Here is a 20,220-nt window from a genome sequence, read left to right as displayed (position 1 = left end):
TTGTGCTCAGCTTCCATCTCTTATGGGAGATCTAGGTCACTGGGGGAAGGGCCCAGGATCCTCCTGCTTCCAGCCCACTGGTCTGCCATGTCCTAACAATGCTGTTTTTCTCTCCCCCATAGCCATATGTGAGGGAAATTTCACCTGCAAGGACAATGAGGTTTGTGTGAGGCCCAACGAGTGCCGCTGTCGCCATGGCTACTTTGGAGCCAATTGCGAGACAAGTAAGTAAAATGGACAGCATCTGTCTTCTTGCTAGGGACTTCACCTACCATTGGTGCACCCGTGTTGAGGACTATTGTCCCCTAGGGTTGCCAACCTCCAGGTAGTAACTGGTAGGGTTGCCAAGTGCCTGGTGGTGGCGGGAAACCCCCGCCAATCCACCTGGCCGCGCGCTGACCAGCTGAGGGTCGGCGGGCAACCTGCAGGCAGGGACAGGTCACTTCCGGTTCACATCCGGAAGTGCTGCTTGCAAAGGGCCGGTTTCCACAAAAGCTCCTAGTTTGAGTGGTAAAGGCCTGTTGCGATGCGGCACTTCCGGGTGTAAAACGCACCACAAGGGGCCAATTGAGTGGAAGAGGGACCTGGTAAGCCTAGTAGCTGGAGATCTTCTATTACAACTCATCTCCAGCCGATAGAGATCAGTTCACCTGGAGAAAATGGCCACTTTGGCAATTGGACTCTATGGCACGGAAGTCCCTCCCCTCCCCAAACCCCGCCCTCCTAGACTCCGTCCCCAAAACCTCCCGCAGGTGGCGACGAGAGACCTGGCAACCTTATTGGCCCCAGACCTCACTTTTTACTAAATAGAGGTCTTATCCTCCATTTCAGTAGTACTATAAATGTGTAGGGGTTGTCAGGTCCCTTGCTCCACTGGTGGGAGTTTTGCGGGGGCGTGGCCTGGGGTGAGCGACGTGCCGACATCACTTCTGGGTTTACATGGAAGCAACGCGGACACTCTAGCAATCTCTGCCGAAACTCTATGGAGGGTCACGCACATCTAGACTTCCTAGGCCCCGCGGCTCCACCAGCGGGAGCTTTGCGGGGCTGCGGTGGACGTGCGCCAGGTGCGCGTGTGCACCCCGCGTGACGCGGATGCTCTAGCAATCCCGGCCGAAACTCTGTGGTTTCCATAGTTTCAGCCAAGGTTGCCAGAGTGTCCGCGTCGCTTCCGGGTAAACCCGGAAGTGATGCGTGTGGAGCGCGCTCGAGGGGCTCGCTGAGCCCGCAGGCCCTCAACTGGCTGGCGGGCAACCCGGTGGATTGGCGGGATTTTACCCACCACCACCGGGCACCTGGCAACCCTACGCACATCGCAGGTTTCCCTCTCCGCCTGGCCCTCTTTTGCCCACTGACCAGCTGAGAGTTGGTGGGCAGCCCGGTGGATTGGGGGGCTTTTGCCCATCTCCACTGGGCAATTGGCAAGCCTAGGAGGAAGAAAAAAAGGGGAATGAAACCCAACCTACAAACAAAAGCTGGCAAGCCTATACATGTGTCATACCCTGGAGCACTCTCACCCTGGGGAGAGCTGGTCTGGCACACCTTGGAGAGCATGCTGACCCTGGGGGAGAAGGGGGAGAGCAGGAGTGCTGTCCTAGGGAGAAATCAACACAGCTGCAAGGTAGAGGGAAGAGCAAGGCACATTTACAGGGGCAATTAAGGAACAGACTTGGGGGGGATTGACAGCCAGCACTAGCTCCCTGTGGAGTAAAGGCCTCCTCTGGTGTAATAGTCTCCTTGGGAGAAAAGGTTTCTTCAAGAGTAAACTAAAGTAGGCTGGAATGGGGGTGTGCCCTGCAACAGAGCCAACAGTGCTCCATGGGAGAGTTTTAAGGATGTGAGCACCAGGGAGGGGAGAGAGCCTGAAGCTGCTTCTCTCTGCGTGCTGCAATTGTGAGCAAGAAACTGCGCAAAACCGCCATTGCGCATCTGCTATGAAGTCCTCACTCTATCCATCAACACACACGAGGTCTTGAGTATCAAGAGAATAATTTGGAGCATGTTTGAGCGTACTGTTCAGAGAAGTTTTGGGGAGCAAACATTTGATTTCTGCTGTACTGCTAACTGTCTCTTGGATCCCTACGGTTTTGTCTGCAGAATGTCCCCGCCAGTTCTGGGGCCCCGACTGCAAGGAGATGTGCCGGTGCCACCCTAATGGGCAGTGTGAAGACGTGACGGGGCAGTGCACATGCAACGCCAACCGCTGGGGTCCAAAGTGCGAGAACCCTTGCTTGTGCAAGCATGGGAAGTGCGACCAGAAGATGGGCAAGTGCACCTGCGAGCCCAACTGGTGGGGCCCCCAGTGCTCCAGCACTTGCTACTGCAGCCTCAACTCTCAGTGTGACCAACAGACGGGGACCTGCATCTGCCAGCCCGGCTGGTGGGGCCGCAGCTGCAACAACCAGTGCGCCTGCAACACCTCGCCTTGTGAGCAGTTCACTGGGCGCTGCCAGTGTCGCGGGGGGACCTTTGGCCCCCGCTGTGACCGCTTCTGCCTGTGCCACATGGGCAGGTGCAACCAGCTGGATGGGACGTGCACCTGTGACCCGGGCTACCGTGGCAAGCACTGTCGGGAGCCGTGCCCGGCCGGCTTCTACGGACAAGGCTGCAGGAGACGGTAAGCAGGGAGCTTGGGAAGTTACGCAAGCTTGAAATCTCAGGTGCCTTTCTTTTTTTGAGTAGGGACAAACTTTTCATCTGTATTAGTTTATTTCATTTATTTATACCTTGCTTTTCATCCCAGTGGGAGCCCAAAGCCTCTTACATCACTCTCCTCTCCTCCCTTTTAGCCTCACAACAGTCCTGGGAGGTAGGCTAGGCTGAGAGAGAGTGATTGGTCCAAGGTCCCTCCATGGCAGAGTGGGGGTTCGAACCTGGGTCTCCCAGATCCTAATACTACACTCTAACCATTACGCTGTTTTTAAGATTGCTGTGTTTTTTCTCTTTTCCCTCCTACACCTGGAAAAGGTGGGGAAAGCAAGATGAGAGGCAACGCTTTTGATTGAGTTAATGATTATTTCTGTGTGCTGCAGACTTCATTTTTGATATGATTCATGCAGAATCTTACACTGGTTAGGGTTTTGGTCCTAGCAAAAACACTTGATAATATTCAGGTGTACGCCTATTAAGGCCTGAAGTTGCGTTCTTTTTAAAAAATTCCTTCTCAACATATTTCACTGAAATGTTTTCTAGACACTTTATGGATAATTTTGAAATATTTATTTCCCCTAAAAATTATTCTATGGCCCATTCTTCAGGTTTGTGAGAAATAAACAATGGTCCTTTATGCATGGCTGTTTCCCTAGCGCACCCCCTCCTAACTACTTCGGGGCTTTGTTCTGATGATGCATGCATTTTCCAACCTTCAGAGGTCGCCTCGCTCTCCCCAAGCGTTTTCTGGATGCTGTTTAGCCAGCATCAAGAAAATGCGGGGAAAATACGTAGAAATTTGCAGGAAGAGCGACTTCTGAAGGACGGAAAATCCATGGATAATCGAAACAAATCCCCAAAGTAGTTGGGGAGGGGGGGTGACCAGTAAGGGAAACAGCCATGCATAAAAGGCCTATCTCTTCATAGAACTGTAAAATGTCTTTCATAATGTCCTCATTTTTTTGCATCAATGGTGCCATCTTAATTTTAGATATAATACTTTTGGCATTTTATTTTGCCTGTTAGCCAGGCAATTTTCCTGCTTTGTCTTCTATTTCATAAAATTTCTGTTTCAGATAGAACATATTTTCATATAGAACATAATTTCATGCATTATTTTCTATACCCTTTTCCTAATTACCCTTTAGTTCTAATTGCCCTTTAGTTCTAATTGCCCTTTACTTAGGAAAAGGATTTCTCTTATACTGCAACACTGCTATTACTCTAATATAAGCTTTATTTGCTTCTTGCATTGTGAAAACTGATGCTTCTGGACTTGTATTAGTTGCAGAAGAATTATCTAGCTCAGTCCCTGTCTTGTGCACCATTTCTTTTATTTGTAAGATAAAGATTAAAGTTGTAAGATTCAACTTCAATTCTCTTATTTTGCCTAATCATCTAATTCACATGGTCATATCAATTTTTGAGTGTGTCAGTGTATGCGCAGCCCCCCCCCCCAACCAGGCAAATAGTGCCCCTTCAAGGCTGTTTCAGTTGTGAAAATGTCATGGGGGGAGGCTGAAGTCACCCCATGCTGTGGTCCCAAGCCAAATCGGAGTCCTGGGCACTTGGGAAACAAGTTCCCACTCACCTGATGTGCAACTGTCTGAATCACTGTTGTGTTTTGCTGGGCCAAAGAATATGCATGAAAGCATCACTAAAGAAAACTCCCTTAGCTAAAGAAAACTCCCTTATCTCTGTTGCTGTACAGGAAGTAGCAGCCCCTGTTAAGCACAGTCCTAAAGTATGGCTGAAGGTCAACTGGGGGTAAGGCCAGCCCCGAGGTTGTTCATGTGCAGGTAGCTAACTCAGGAATAAAGGAGGGGGGGTGTTGCTTTGGCTACCTGGCTGGACTTCCTAAAAACCTGTGCACATTTCCATGGTTTTTACAGGTGTGGCCAGTGCAAGGGGCTGCAGCCATGCACGATTGTGGATGGCCTCTGCCTGGCATGCGAAGCGGGCTGGAACGGCACCAAGTGCAACCAGGTCTGTGCCTCGGGCTTCTACGGAGAAGGCTGTGAGCAGATCTGCCCTTCCTGCAAGGATGGTCACACTTGCAATCATATCAATGGCAAGTGTTCACTCTGCAATCCTGGCTGGATTGGAGACAGGTAAGTCCAGGAGTGGGAAAGGTTTGTGCTACTTAGGACAGTACTGAGCATCAGGGCCAGGTTGGGGCTATTATTAGCCCTGCTTCAGTGTAGACCTGGACGGTGCCTCCTTGAGCTCAGGGTCTGTAGGAGGGGCTGTGGCTCATTTTGTAGAGCATCTGCTAGGTAAGCAGAAGGTCCCATGTTCAATCCCTGTCATCTCCAGTTAAAGGGACTGGGCAAGTAGGTGATGTGAAAGACCTCTACCTGAGACCCTGGAGAGCCGCTGCTGGTCTCAGTAGACAATACTGACATTGATGAACCAAGGGTCTGATTCAGTATAAGGCAGCTTCATGTGTGACATTTCCCAATGGTTTGAGGCAAGCTGAAACAAAGGTCCGTTTTGTTCATTCACCAGCATAGTGTTGAAGCTTTCCTTCCCTTCTGGTTGGAAGTGGGGCATTGCATAGGGGACTACCCCATTACCACCACCTTTCTGCCATTTTAGGAAGAAGGCATATTCTTTAGCCATCTCCTTTCCAATACGTCTTTTCATGTGCAGGGAGATTTTTTTTTTTAATGGGGGAGCATTGAAACTTTCTACACAGATCTGCAGCCCAGTTGAAGTGGGAAAGACCAGGATCAGCTTTATTCCACAATTCTGCAGAATGCATGCACTGTCCCTTATGAGAGAGCAGTGGTTTGTGAAATGACATGTTGGCTTATGTTACTCTTACACCTTGCTGATTGATGTGACCCTACATTAATATTTATTGTGGAGACTGTTGGGATACAGGGTGCTTCCTAGAAGACCTTCACATGATGCCAGTTCTATCCAATGCCCACTGCTTTTTGAGACAGGTGTTCAGGAACGTGCCAAGTGACTTGTACTTGCAGTGTGGATATTGTGGGAGGGTGAACCCACTGTGGTTCCACAGGCAGGAGTCCATTGGCTGTGCCAGATTTCTTTTGGTTCTTGTGGCCCAATACATTAGAAAATTGACTTTCCAGTTGCATGTAGGGCAAAGTCAGTCAGTGATGGAGAAGGAGCTCACTTAGCAGAAAGATTTAGGCAAATCAGTCTCAGCCCTTCACATAGTAGACTAAGGGTAATTGAACGGTGACCACAAACAGAGCTTGTCCCTTTGCCATGCTGCCCTGTCCTTTCTGCTTCCTCAGATCACCCTTCTCCAACCATAATGGCCTGTTTTGGCTTTTCTCTAGGTGTGAGACCAAGTGCCGCAATGGGACGTACGGCGAGAACTGTGCCTTTGTCTGCAGTGACTGTTTCAACGGTGAATGTCACTTCGAGACAGGAAGATGCCTCTGCAGGGCAGGGTTTTACGGGACTTCGTAAGTGATTTGCTCCTCTTTTCACCAACTTGCTTCAGACTCAGAGGGCTGGTTTACATGTTACAAAGACATTCACCTGGAGTTTCGTGCTGGGAACTCATGTCCCAGGCATGCATTGGCATCATAGAATCATAGAGGTGGCAGGGATCACCAGGGTCATCTAGTCCAACCCTCTGCACAATGCAGGAAATTCACAACTACCTCCCCCACACACACCCCCAGTGACCCCTACTCCATGCCCAGAAGATGGCCAAGATGCCCTCCCTCTCATCATCTGCTTAAGGTCATAGAATCACCATTGCTGACATATGGCCATCTAACCTCTTCTTAAAAACATCCAGGGAAGGAGAGTTCACCACCTCCCAAGGAAGCCTGTTCCACTCTAACTGTCAAAAAATATGATGTGACCTCAATCCAAATTGGGTCCATCCACTTCTGGGAATTGAGTTCCAGACTTGGAATTCTCAGTGCACGTCTGTTCAAAATTCCTAGCGGCAGACAGTGGAGGGGAACACAGGACCTTGTTAACATGTGAATGGACTCAATCGGTTGAATAAATTAAATGAACTTTGCGTAGGCATGCAAACTTCCTGCTGCTCCTCCAGTTCTGCTAGCCCAGCCTGCAGAGACTTGAAGCTGCATCCCCCATCCTCTGGGAAGGCTGCTTTTCTGCCTTATGACTTTTATCAGGCATCACCCACATGCATTAAGTTTTATCATCAGAGTTGTGAGACCTAGAAACTTAGAATCATAGAATCACAGAGTTGGAAGGCACCACCAGGGTCATCCAGTCCAACTCCCTGCACAATGCAGGAAATTAACAACTACCCCCCCACATCCACAGTGACCCCAACCCTCCCCCTGCCATGCAGGATCCCACAATCAAAGCACTCCCAACAGATGGCCATCTAGCCTCTGTTTAAAGACCTCCAAAGACAGGGACTCCACCACCCTCCAAGGCAGCGCATTCCACCATCAAACAGCCCTCACCGTCAGAAAGCTCTTCCTAATGTTTAGGTGGAATCGCTTTTCTATTAGTTTAAATCCATTACTCTGTGTCCTAGTCTCTGGAGCAACAGAGAACAAGCTAGTTCCCTCATCAACATGACATCCCTTCAAATATTTAAACATGGCTATCATGTCTCCCCTCAACCTTCTCTTCTCCAAACAAACCCAACTCCCTAAGTCTCTCCTCATAGGGCATGGATTCCAGACCTTTGACCATTCTGGTTGCCCTCCTCTGGACTCGCTCCAACTTGTTTTAAACTTGGGGTTTAAAAAAAACCTGGGGTTCTCAGGTTAATTAGTTCTATGCCAGATATCAAATTTTATAACAGGTCTGTGCAACACTGTATAGCCAGCGTGGTGTAGTGGTTAAGAGCAGCGGACTCTAATCCCAAGAACCGGGTTCGATTCCCCACTCCTCCACATGAAGCATGCTGGCTTACGTTGGGCCCTGCCTACCTCACAAAGTGCCTGTTGTATGGAGAGGAAGGGGTTGTGATTGTAAGCCACTTTGAGACTCATTAAGGTAAAGAAACGCAAGGTATCAAAAACAACTCTTCTTCTACAAAACGATGTAGTTAAATCATTGCTCTCTGACAGTGTGTCTGGGATATAGACATGCATTGCTTTATGTGCAAAAAGGAATCCAGCTACTTTCCCTTTTGCTGTCTGAATGTAGCGTCCTCCCATTGAACAGGCTCATTTAGAGTTAACTTTGTCTGCTTCCAGACCGGAGCAACTTCTGTCATTACCTGCTATGAAACAGATCATTGTGCTATGCAGCAAACATTAAAAATGGCTGCCATATAATGACGTTATTAAGCCCCTAACTGCTCTGAATGGGCTCAAACTCTTTTGGCCGTGTTCAAAGCTGCAGTTGGGTTTACAGGGAAGACGAGTGAGGAAGGATATCTGAGTTAATGGATGTTTGAGTTCACCCACCATGAATGGAGTGAAAGGGAAGCCTGAGTCGGGTTCTCTTTCCACAGGAGGAGCATTCCCTTAATCAGAGGCATTGGAATACTTCTTTTTCTTTATTGAAAATATTCTTCAAAGCAGAATCCGGGTTTTGTATCAGGCATTCTTTTAACTGCAACTCGTGTATCTGCAGGCCAATTCACACGACCCAGTTGACACAGGAAGTGTGTGAGTTGAATGGATTTGGGCTGGATTCTCTTTGTGGTGACGCAGTTGTGTGATTGGTGATATTTTAAAGAGTGTTTTGGAAGGGAATTAGGGTCGGGAAAGGGAAAGTAAAGACAGATATATCATTGTAAATGTGGCAGGAGTTTCGCTATTCCCTCAACAAGAAGACATTTTGCAGATCAAAAGAGCTCTAGTTAGGGGAGAGGCTGTAGCTCAGTGGTAGAGCATCTGCTTGGCATGCAGAAGGTCCCAGGTTCAATCCCCATTATCTCCAGTTAAAGGGACGAGGCAGGTAGGTGATGTGAAAGACCTCTGCCTGAGACCCTGGAGAGCCGCTGCCGGTCTGAGTAGACAATACTGACTTTGATGGACCAAGGGTCTGATTCAGTATAAGGCAGCTTCATGTGTGTTCATGTGTTAGTTTCCAACATATCAGATACAATCAAGCTGTGGAGGGGTACCTGTTGCATGGTGCCTGAGATGTCACTAAGCTATGTGATCTTTTCTGTAATCCTCAGAAGTTTCGCACTTAAAAATGGGAAAGGCTGAAGTTTTTATCCCCTCAGTGCTTTTGCACAGTTCCTTTTCAGCTCATGCAGGATAACAACCCTCTCCCCAATCCAGAGAGTGCCGTTTGGATTTCCTCATTGGGTACCAAAATGTCTTGAATCCCACCTTGCACATGTCAGTTACAGTAGCCCGGCAGATTGAAATGTCAGACGTAGTAAGAGGGCTTTTTCCGCAGATGGAAACCCCTGAAGGCAAACTAAAAATAATGCTTGGTCAGGAGTTACTCATCTTGGTTGCTGGCTCTCAGGACAAAGTTTCTTCAAAACAACTACATGCCTCAGTTGCATTCAAGGCTAAAAAAGAAGTGGTTATTTTTCCTGTGAAGCAGTATTTAGGGATTTCTTTGTACATTTCATGGGAAGAAGGGAGAGAAGAATTCCCGTTTGTTTATTTGGAGGGTGGTTTGGGGTTTTTTTGTTTCATTATGGAAGCTAAAGAACAGATTTGCCCCTCTGGAAACAGCTTCTTTTCCCAGCATGCAGCAACTTGAGTGATCAGGAGTTGCACCTAGAATTGGGGATCTGATCGTACAAAAGTCAAAAAAGAAAGCATGGTTCAGAAAAACCCCCAAAGGGTTTCCCAAACTGGAGTTTCGGTTCAAACCAGCCCTAGTATAAGGAAGAATTGGGGTGGCTGCCTCAGGCAGTGGATTTTAGTTGCTTTTGAAGGGAAGCAATGAATCGATTTATTTTAATTTTTTTAATCGTAGCTTTGTTCCCAGTCAGGGCCCAGTCCTGCCATACAAGCAACTTCAGGGCTTTCTTCTTTTGCCAATATTTTTGTTAGGGATGCTGTTGAATCAGGATGCAATCAGAGAGGTGGTCTTCACGTGGTAGGTCCTGAGCCGACAGTGGACCAGGCCTCAAGCTAAGGGAGGGGGCTAACACCACTAATCTTCCAGACATTTTCTTTTAAAGAGATGGCAGAAGAAAGAGAAATGGGGGGGGGGAGAGATGGATACATGCAGTAAAACGTAAAAACAAAAGATTGAAGACGAGTGGGTTAGGCTGTTATCATTTGAAGCTGCCTTATTCTGAATCAGACCCTTGGTCCATCAAAGTCAGCATTGTCGACTCAGACCGGCAGCGGCTCTCCAGGGTCTCAGGCAGGGGTCCTTCAAACTACCTACGTGCCTAGTCCCTTTAACTGGAGATGCCGGGGATTGAACCTAGGGCCTTCTGCATGCCAAGCAGAGGCTCTACCACTGAGCCACAGCCCCTCCCCAATTTGGTATCAAGTTGGCAGCCCACAAAGAATCGAGGAGAGGGAGAGATGATGGGGAAATTCCTCTTCCCCCCATAATCACTAAAGGGTTCAAGATTAGGGTGTGCAGTCACACATTGCCAGCTCAGTAAGATGCTCAATATTTTGGGTATCGGATCCAGGTCTGCAATATCTAATACGACTCCTGCCCCCTGATGCAATTCCACTCTATAATATTGGAATCGAATCCTGTCAGGGTGGCAGCAGTGGCCAGGCAGGAGGGAGAACTCCCCAGCTGGTTGTTGGTGCATCTGTCTTTTAAACTTTAAAGGACCATTATCAATAGGGAGGCCAGGTCAACTAGCCCTTATTTAAGCACTCTCCAGCTAGTCATGGCACATGGGCCTTTAAAATTTAAAGGACCATTATTTCCTATGGGGTAGACCTGGCTTTGGAACTCCAAAGCCAGGGACCTACTCCATCAGACATAAGAACATAAGGAAAACCCTTCTGGATCAGGCCAAGGCCCATCAAGTCCAGTAGTCTGTTCACACAGTGGCCAACCAGGTGCCTCTAGGAAGCCCCCAAACAACTGCAGCAGCATCCTAAGGAAAACCCTTCTGGATCAGGCCAAGGCCCATCAAGTCCAGTAGTCTGTTCACACAGTGGCCAACCAGGTGCCTCTAGGAAGCCCCCAAACAACTGCAGCAGCATCCTTCCTGTGTTTTACAGTGCCTAATGTAATAGGCATGCTCCTCTGATCCTGGAGAGAATAGGTATGCATGATGATTAGTATTCATTTTGATTAGTAACCATGGATAGCCCTGTCCTCCATGAACATGTCCACTCCCCTCTTAAAGCCTTCCCAGTTGGCAGCCATCACCATATCCTGGGGCAGGGAGTTCCACAATTTTAATAGGTGTTGTGTGAAGAAATACTCCCTTCTATCTGTTTTGAATCTCTCGCCTTCCAGCTTCAGCAGATGACCCGCGCGTTCTAGTATTATGATAGAGGGAGAAAAGCTTCTCCGTGTCCACTCTCTCTATACCATGCATAATTTTATAGACCTCTGTCATGTCTCCCTTTAAGCACCTTCTTTCCAAGCTAAACAGCCCTAAATGTCTTCTGATCCAATCCCTACCATCTGGATGACCCTCTTTGGCTGCCATGGTGGTAATCAAGTAAGCACCATTACTATTAGAGACAAAAAGTTGGGGCCCCTGAGAAATCAAGGAAGAGATAAACGAAAGGGAAGCTTTATTGTATCAGCCTAATAGCACAAGACTGCTGAGTCGCTTCCTGCTCGCACAGTCTTTAATGTCAGCAGTCTAGTGCTGCAGTACTCTCTACTGAGATTTGTGCAATGTGAGTGAGAAATGGCCATTCTAGATGTGACAATGTCCTTGAGTCCGCCACAAGGATGACAACACAGTTCTAAAGCTTTGGGATTGCAGCCATTTAAGCATTTGATAAGGCGTGGCGGGGGGGACTAGAGTGTGAAGGAATCGTTGCTTCATCTTACAATGGTTCCATTACCTGATTTCTGTCAGTATCAAGGAGATGAGAAAGACAGCACGGCCTAACAAGATTTTTGGGCCCAAGATGGCTGAGAGTCAGGTAGGGTTTCCAGGTCCCTCCTGGCAGCCAGCAGAAGATCTGGGGGGGGGGGTGTACACGGGGCAGCGATTGGGGCGCACATGATGACATCACTTCTGGCGTAGTGTGGAAGCGCTGGCATCACACCTGGGGGATACTCTAGCACTTGCTCCAAGAGTGATAGATTGTCCCCCGGTGTGGTGCCGGTGCTTCCCCATTGTGCCAAAAGGGTCATCATTGCACACACGTGCCAATTGTTCACTCCCCCTTTAGGCCGGCCTGCTTCCGCCCACTAAACAGGTGAGCGTTGGCAGGCAGCTACAGGAATTGGTGGGAGATTGCCCACCATTAGCAGGCACCTGGGAACTCCAGAGTCAGGAGAAATTTGGAGAGCCAGTGTGGTGTAGTGGTTAAGAGTGCTGGACTAGGATCTGGGAGATCTGGGGTTGAATCCCCACTTGTGCCATGGAAGCTCACTGGGTAACCTTGACCCACTCACATTCTCTCAGCCTAAACTACCTCACAAGGTTGTTGTGATGATAAAATGGATGAGAGGAGAAACGATGCAAGCCGCTTTGAGTCTCCATTGGGGAGAAAGGCAGGGTATAAATAAATTAAATAAATAGATAGATAGATGGGAAGCCTAGTAGCTATGGTCGTGGACCTTCTGACAGTTCATTTTGCAACGTAAGGGGTGGTTCATCCCCCCTTCCTTACCTCCTCAACATAGTGTTCTTGCAACACTGGTTTTGGCCACAGGCTTTTCCAGTTTTAGGAGACGAATGAGGAATGAAACATTTTGGCAGGCCACCATCTTTGTGATAACCACCTAGGTGGTGTTACTTAGTCACCTTTCAGCAGGAAATCTGTTTGCAGGTCAACCCAGGACACTATATAACATGCTCATTGACGCTATCAAAAGCATCACGCCAACCAAGTTAAATACTCAACACAAAAAAAGAAGCAATTTGGAATCAGTGCAATAGCAACAATTTTTAAAAAATCTATCAGCATCCTGGAAAACTTGCAAGAAAAGATGGGTGGATCAGTGGAAGGAAATCCAAGATATCCCTGGGTAAATCTCCTTGGACTTTTCTGTTCCTGTGAGTCTCAGGATGGGAGAAACACTGAAGGCACATCCCTTGGTTGCCAGAAGTCATACTGAACCTACATGGTTTTGAATTATGTACTAGGGTTTTTAACAGCCCATTCCTGTTGCTGGGGAGCCGAATGAGCTTAGGAGGCACTGTAATCCCTACACCAGCATCTGTGACACTTGCACTGTGCAAACTGGCACAGATGCCAGCATAGTGCCACTTGCGCTGGCCCCCCTGGACTGCCATGGTAGAGGGGCCCTCAGACGCCAGCTTGGTGTCCTGCTGGTGCAAGTCCTTGCGCCGGCATCCCGGGAGCCTTTCCTGGGGTGTTCTGGGGGGCAGAGCTGCCGGTAGGCAGCTTCCTAACCTCTTTCAGCCTAGGAACGCTCCCTTTAACAACAGCGGTGCTGCACCAGTTTTTTGTTGGTGCAGCATCGCTGTTTTCAATTGGGCTTCCCCCCCCCTTATCTTATTTTTCTGTTTTAAAACACCCTTTCTTCCCCCTGCTGCAGCAGCCAAACCCCTTGGGAGACGCTGTGATGCCACCATGGCCACGCCGCCCCTGGCCGCTGAGCTCTCAGGAATGAGCTGTTAACTTTTCTTTGCAGGCTTAAGGGCGAGAAATTTGTAGAAGGGAAGATTCTAAAAAGAATCTGGAATTCTTGGGAAGTAGAAATCTGCAGCGGGAGCCAAATTCAGCACGCCTTCAACATAGGCAGAGCCCCAAGCTCAGCCCTACTGTCTTTTTTAAATACCCTGACAACGTATTCACCCACTCGTTTTTAAAAATATTTTTAAACCCACCTTTCTATTCCTTGCTCCATTATCAACCAAAAGCGAGACTGCAACCCAAGAAATCAGAAGGAGATTGAGACTGGGAAGAAAAGATTCTTAAGTGCAAGGACATGTCACTGGCAACCAAGATCAAGTTGTTTCATGCCATAGTATTCCCTATTACTATTTATGGGTGTGAAAGCTGGGAATGAAGAAAGCTGACAGGAAGAAAGTAGATTCCTTTGAAATGTAGTGTTGGGGGAAAGTGTTATGGATACTGTGGACCACCAAAAAAACAAATAAGTGGGTTCTAGATCAAATCAAGCCTGAACTGTCCCTAGAAGCCACAATGACTAAACTGAGGCTATTACACTTTGGTCACATGAGAAGACAAGAGTCACTGGAAAAGACAATAATGCTAGGAAAAGTTTAAGGTAGTGGGAAAAGAGAAAGACCCAGCATAAGATGGATTGAAGCCACAGTCCTCATTTTGCAAGACCTGAGCAAGGCTGTTAATGATAGGACGTTTTGGAGGACACTGATTCATAGAGTCGCCAGGAGTCAGAAGTGACTTGACAGCCCTTAACAGAGGCTTACAGCAAAACAAAACAAACAAACAAAAAACCTCTCAATTCTAAACTAGAGTTTTAAAAATGTAAAACACAGCAACCAAGTAATCAGAAGACAAAAGAGAATAGTATAAAGCATTCAACAGAAACCAGCAGGGCCCAGCATTAACCCAAAAAACAGACTCTGTTAAGTGCTGCCAGCTGAGCGTGCCTGCGTACAGCTGCTGTGAGGGCCTGTGGAGTCCGTGCTCTCTATGCCAACTGGCACGTGGCACAGAGGAGGCAAGGACTAGAGCCAAAGGGATGCTTTGGATGTTCGTGAGGCATGCAAATTCCTGGATTCCTGGGAGACTCCGATGGCTAAGGAGCAGCAGCAGCTGCTTGAGGCTGTTCCATCCAGTCACTTTGCCCCACCAAGATGCCTCTTTGGGTTTTTCTGAAATGGTGACTGGGACAGTGTGCGGCTCTTGACCAAGCGTGGGCCTCCGAGCTCCCAGTGCTTGATCGGTACAGTTCATTGATGAAAGCTTTAATCAGTTATCCATTTAATTGGAAAATTTCTGTGTCCCCTTCTCCAGGGAACCTGCCCGAGGTGGCTTACGAAATAAAACATAAAACCTCATAAAAGTTATTAAGCCCCACCATTCAACACACAGCAGAACAGAATACAACATAAAACACGAAGCAGCTTAAAGTGGTTCTTAAATATTCTCAGGCTAAAAACAGACTATAAAATGATGCTTAAAAGATCAGCCCTTTAGTTAAAAGTCTGGGGAAGCAGAAAGGTTTTGGCTTGGTGCCTAAAAGAAAGTAGTGTAGGAGCCAAACAGGCCTCAAATTGGCATTCCACAGGCATGGTGCCCCTGCTGAAGAGTCCTGCCTCTGGTCACCATTCACCTCAGCTCCAAATTTGAGATCAAGAAGGTGCACCACTGTGTCATAAAAGTCTCTGGCCCAATGCAACAGCCCGGTGTTCTGCTACTTTAAAAAGTTACCCACTCGAGTGTGTTCGTAAAATCATAGAATTATAGAGTTGGAAGGGACCACCAGGGTCATCTAGTCCAACCCCCTGCCCATAGTACTTTGTTCCATGGAAGTGTGAGATACGCAAATGATGCTCTCTTCCTGATTCCACCCTAATTAAACAAGCTGTTGTGATTTGTGGCTGAAGAACAACCAGCTGATGGGGAGGACCTACAAATATATATATATCGTCTATTTTAGATCTCTTAGAAGTCACCATCTGACCCAGTATTGGCAGCATTCTGCTGGTGTCTTGGCACCACATGGTCTTTCCTGTCCTTTCTCCCAAAGACTCTTTTTAACTAGAGATACCAGGGATTTTACTGGAGACCTTTATGCAAAGCACCTGCCCTACCATTCATCCTTCCCCTAAATGGACTCTGGTGGGATTCAAATCCACAGCCTTTGAATTTTCAGAAGAAAGCCCAGAAAGAACAGGTCCTGTTGGACTTTCTATGAGTCCAGTGCACCACAGAATTCAGCAAACCTTCTGACCTCTGAGCAACACCTCTGACCCAATTCCAAATAGAGACTCTTGGGATGCTGAATTCTGTTTTTTAAAGAAACAACAACCCAAAAAACAGTATGTGAAAGTTCATATTTGAAAACATCCTGTCCTTAGGGATAAATGTCACTTTTGACCAGAACTCTCAAAAAAGTGCCTTGGCCAAAGTGTTGTGGTACACAGATGCATGTAGACTTAAATTTTATTAATATATCCCACTTTTCTTCCTAATGGGAATCCAAAGCGCAATATCATTTTCCCCTCTTCCATTTTATCTTCGCAACCACAACCCTGTGGATTAGATTAGGCTGAGAAAGAGCAACTGCTGCAAGGTAATCCAGTGAGCTTCTAGATCCTAGTCCAACACTCTAGTCTTTACACCACATTGGCTGTTCAGTGGGAAATGAGCTGATTAAAAAGCAAGATGGTGCATCACAGAAATGGTCTTTTTGTGGATTGGCTACTGTATGCCCCCATCATTATCATTGTACAATAGAGTACAGGAAACTCTTAACCTTGTCTGCATGTGCACATATGGGAAATCGTGCCTCCATGTATGCTGCTGGTCACATGCCATGAGAAATCCTGGACCAGGACCTTCACTACAGACTCTAGCAATTTGCCTGTATTCCCACATTCTTTTATTTATTTATTTTTGTTAGGACTCGTTTTTGTAAGGGCAGAAGCTATCAAACTAACCAGCAGCTGTTGGTAAAAGCTTAGAAACTGTCTTCCATTCAGTTATGTCAGGGGGAGGGTGGACTAGGTGTGTATTGTAAAATTGTGTATGTATGACCACTGAGGAAGGCTTGTAAAAGACCGAAATGCGTCTGGTCAGATTTTGGTCATTTTATATACTAACATCAACTGTTATGTGTTGGTAATATTTGTAACTATGTTTGTGCGTTTTAGGAAGCCTATATTTTAGGCCCTGTGTTTTTAAATACATTTGTAAAAGGTAGGTAAAGGTCCCCTATGCAAGGACCGGGTCATTCCTGACCCATGGGGTGACGTCACATCCCGACGTTTCCAAGACGTTTGCGGGGTGGTTTGCCAGTGCCTTCCCCAGTCATCTTCCCTTTACCCCCAGCAAGCTGGGTACTCATTTTACCGACCTCGGAAGGATGGAAGGCTGAGTCAACCTTGAGCCGGCTACCTGAAACCGACTTCTGTCAGGATTGAACTCAGAGCTTTTGACTGCAGTACTGCAGCTTAACACTCTTCGCCACAGGGCTCCTAAATACATTTGTACACAATATATAATTAAAATAGATTTATTAGTTGTTATTAGTTGTTATAGTACATAGTGTTTAGCTCAACCCCTTTGGTTTCCCCTGACTTTTAGGTTGAGTTTCTTTGTTCCCCTTTTTCTTCAGTTGTTGGACTAGGTGTCAGTCATTCCCTCTGGAACCTTGAGGCCTTTACAGGTCTCTGGCCTCTTTCTCTGCTAATCTTTCCTGGTCTTGGACAAGAAAATGATGACACAGTACTTTCAAATTTGCCTCCCCCCAAAAAAAAATGCTCTCCCACCCCACCTGTACAAATTGTGGACTTGTCTACCAATGAATGCTGTTGTCTTTCTTCTATGATTTATTGTGGAATTTTAGTTCCGTATTGTTGAAGAAGTTGTATCCCTGGAGATCCAGCCCTTCACAGTGGGCTGTTTTGGAGGAAAGGAGAAACTCTTGCTCTATACATACATGACTAGCCTCAGGACAAGGCGTGGCAGCTCCTCCTCCCTTTCTTTATTGCTCACCCAACCATTCTTTCCTCAGCTGCAACATGACGTGCCCAGCTGGTCAGTACGGAGTGAACTGTGCAGAATCCTGCAACTGCCACAAGGACTCCTGCGACCCCCTGACAGGAGACTGCTACATGGGTAAGTATCCAATGAATCCAGGCATAAAACTGTCAATCTCTCCTTTGGGCTTCTAGCGCATGATGTCACCTCCCCAGGCTGCCAGGTACCACCCGTCTTGATTGCGATAGTCAGGGGCTTGCCACAATAAGCCTCACCTCACACACCTTTGATTCTGTTCCAGAAGCCAACCAGCGGATGGGGGTGATTGGAGCCGGAGTCCTCCTGACCCTTCTGCTAATCCTGCTCCTGTCGCTTCTGTGCTGCTGCTGTGTTTGCCGCAAGAAGGACCATGCTCGGGAGTAAGTGTTGATGATGAATCCATGGCAGGTGTTGCAAGAAGCTTTTAGGGGTTTGGGGGGAGGAGGGGTCCCTGAACAGGCCGCATGCCAGGGCAACGCCAGGGAAAGCACCAAGCCGCTGGGTCGGAGTGCTGTTGGGATTCTCCGTTCTGAGTCTGACATTGGCCAGCTGCTTTTGGTTCCAGCTCTCCATTAGAGCAAACAGTGGAGTGTCAGATATCCTTTCACAAGGGGGTGAGTGGGGACTGGTGAGGTTAAGACCAGGGGGTGGCATCTTGGGGGCAATATATCCCTTGCCTTGTGATTTATGTGCCATTAAGTTGCTTGCAACGGGGAGGGGTCATATGATTTCTAACTTACTGTCTGTTAGATTTCTACCCTGCCTTTTCATCAGTATGGTCGCAGCACCTAGCTGATTAAAACACAGCATATTTCAATAGAGAACACAATAGAGAATGGTAATCCAGCTCCTTCCTCTGCAGATGGATGCTATTTGCTGTTCCTGGGTGCTGTATCTAAACCTAGGGTAGGCAATTCTTTTGGTGCCAGTCCTGGGAAAAACTGCAGCGGCTACCGGTGAAGATGTTGGGGTGCCAGTGAACTGGGGACAGGGGCAACGAGAGATGTACTTGGCCAAATGCTCTTGGAGCAAGTCAAGCCCAGTGGCTCTGCCAGCATCTTGGGGGCTGGAGTCAGCGGGTCTCGGAGACGGTGACAGGCATAAGCCAAGGATGCTTCCAGCAGTGCTGCTGGAGCCTCAGGTGCTTGGGTGGAGATCTGGCCCTTAGTGCTGAGTAAGGGAGTCTGGTGTGATTCTCTCCGCTTGCATGGTGGGGATGGCCTACCCCAAAGTCAGCGACATCCCTCTGCCATCAGTCTTACACTAAGAGACTACATCTGCTAGACTAGGCAAGACATACAAGGCAAAGGTACAGATCAGTTTGGGGGGAGGTGCCAGAATGAAGAGGAAAGTTATGAATGGCCATTAAATATGCTATATGAGCCCCGTGGCGCAGAGTGGTCAGCTGCAGTACTACAGTCAAAAGCTCTGCTCACAACCTGAGTTCGATCCTGACGGAAGTTGGTTTCAGGTAGCCAGCTCAAGGTTGACTCTGCCTTCCAGCCTCCGAGGTCAGTAAAATCAGTACCCAGCTTGCTGCTGGGGGTAAAGTGTAGATGACTGGGGAAGGCACTGGCAAACCACCCTGTAAACATAGTCTGCCTAATAAACGTCATGATGTGATGTCACCCCATGGGTCAATAATGACCCGGTGCTTCCACAGGAGACTACCTTTACCTTTTTAAAATATGCTAACAAAAAAGTCAAAGAGAGGCCAGAGCTCCAGTGGGTAGGGAGTAGCAAGAGGGAAAAGGTACACTTGAGACATTTTTGCATGGTTAATTTTGATGCTCGCTCAAAGCTTTTTTAAAATGTGACTTTAAAAATGCCTTTTCACGGTCCCGACGCAAAAGGAGAAGTTCCACTCCCCCCACTCACCTGCTCCTTTGTTCCTGTTTGCATAGCTATTAGCATATGCATAGCTAATGCCCCTCTGTTGTTTTGCATTGTTCCTTGAGGGGTATTCTTCGTGGAAAACACCAAATGGCTTTAAATGGGCTCTGTAGTAATGCGAAACAGGTATGCACCGTCTTCGCAGTCACTTCCGGAATGACGGTTCTGTGTGCAAAATTCAAAAAAATATTCGGGGCAATTCAGCCTGGAACGCACTGCTAATTACCATGCAAAAATGGCCTTGGGGAATGGAGGATTTATTTTGGTGGTTGTGGGAAACCCAGGCACCCATGGGAGCAAGGGAATGAGAAGGGGCAAGGAGACAGACAGTTGTAGACAGACACCAGAGCAAAAGAATGAAGGTATTGGAGGTCTATAAAAGCAGTTGGAGTGGAATGGGAGAAGGGGAAACCAATTTAGGGAACAGACTTGACATGTCATTGTGTTTCATCATAAGACCCTGCCACAGAATCTGCATCCATGCTGTATGTTTTGCCAGAAGTCTAACCAAACACCTGGCTTCCTCTGCAGCGCAAATCAGGACCCAGTCAACAAGAAGTCCCCAAGACGTCTTTGTGGCAGGTTCAGCCAGATCAGTATGAAACTTCCCCGGATTCCTCTTCGCCGTCAGAAGTTACCCAAAGTTGTTGGTAAGGTACCCCGATATCATTTAAATGGCACATGGTACCTAAATGAGAGTTCTAGCTTGGTTCCATCTTGTTAACAACCCCTAGACCGCATGATAAAAACAAGAAGAGTATTGCTACCACACCAGTAAAACTAAATCTTGTATCACTGCCAGTGGGGTAATTGCAAAGTATGCTCATTTATCAGTCAGATTGCTAAAATAGACACAAGGGTGGGAGCTTCAGAGTTCTGGTCATGACAACACACTCTTGACTCAGCTTAGGGGTGTCAAGATCCTAGTTAGCAGAAAGGTATGAGCCCACTGTTATCATGTTCTGTC

General features: G+C 47.5%; 1 protein-coding gene across 1 annotated transcript in view; it reads left to right on the top strand.

Moving 5' to 3' along the window:
- Positions 1-20,220, top strand: part of SCARF2 (scavenger receptor class F member 2) — a 56,884-nt gene that overhangs the window by 18,013 nt on the left and 18,651 nt on the right. The window contains exons 3-9 of the mRNA XM_056859817.1: positions 123-224; positions 2,098-2,617; positions 4,542-4,760; positions 5,964-6,092; positions 17,356-17,459; positions 17,623-17,740; positions 19,785-19,903. Coding sequence (XP_056715795.1) covers positions 123-224; positions 2,098-2,617; positions 4,542-4,760; positions 5,964-6,092; positions 17,356-17,459; positions 17,623-17,740; positions 19,785-19,903 — 1,311 coding nt within the window. The remainder of the gene's footprint in view (positions 1-122; positions 225-2,097; positions 2,618-4,541; positions 4,761-5,963; positions 6,093-17,355; positions 17,460-17,622; positions 17,741-19,784; positions 19,904-20,220) is intronic.

Source organism: Euleptes europaea, chromosome 13, assembly GCF_029931775.1.
Source record: "Euleptes europaea isolate rEulEur1 chromosome 13, rEulEur1.hap1, whole genome shotgun sequence".
Classification (NCBI taxonomy): Eukaryota; Metazoa; Chordata; class Lepidosauria; order Squamata; family Sphaerodactylidae; genus Euleptes; species Euleptes europaea.
Note: the sequence above shows the minus strand (reverse complement) of the source record. Positions and strands in the feature narration are given on the sequence as shown.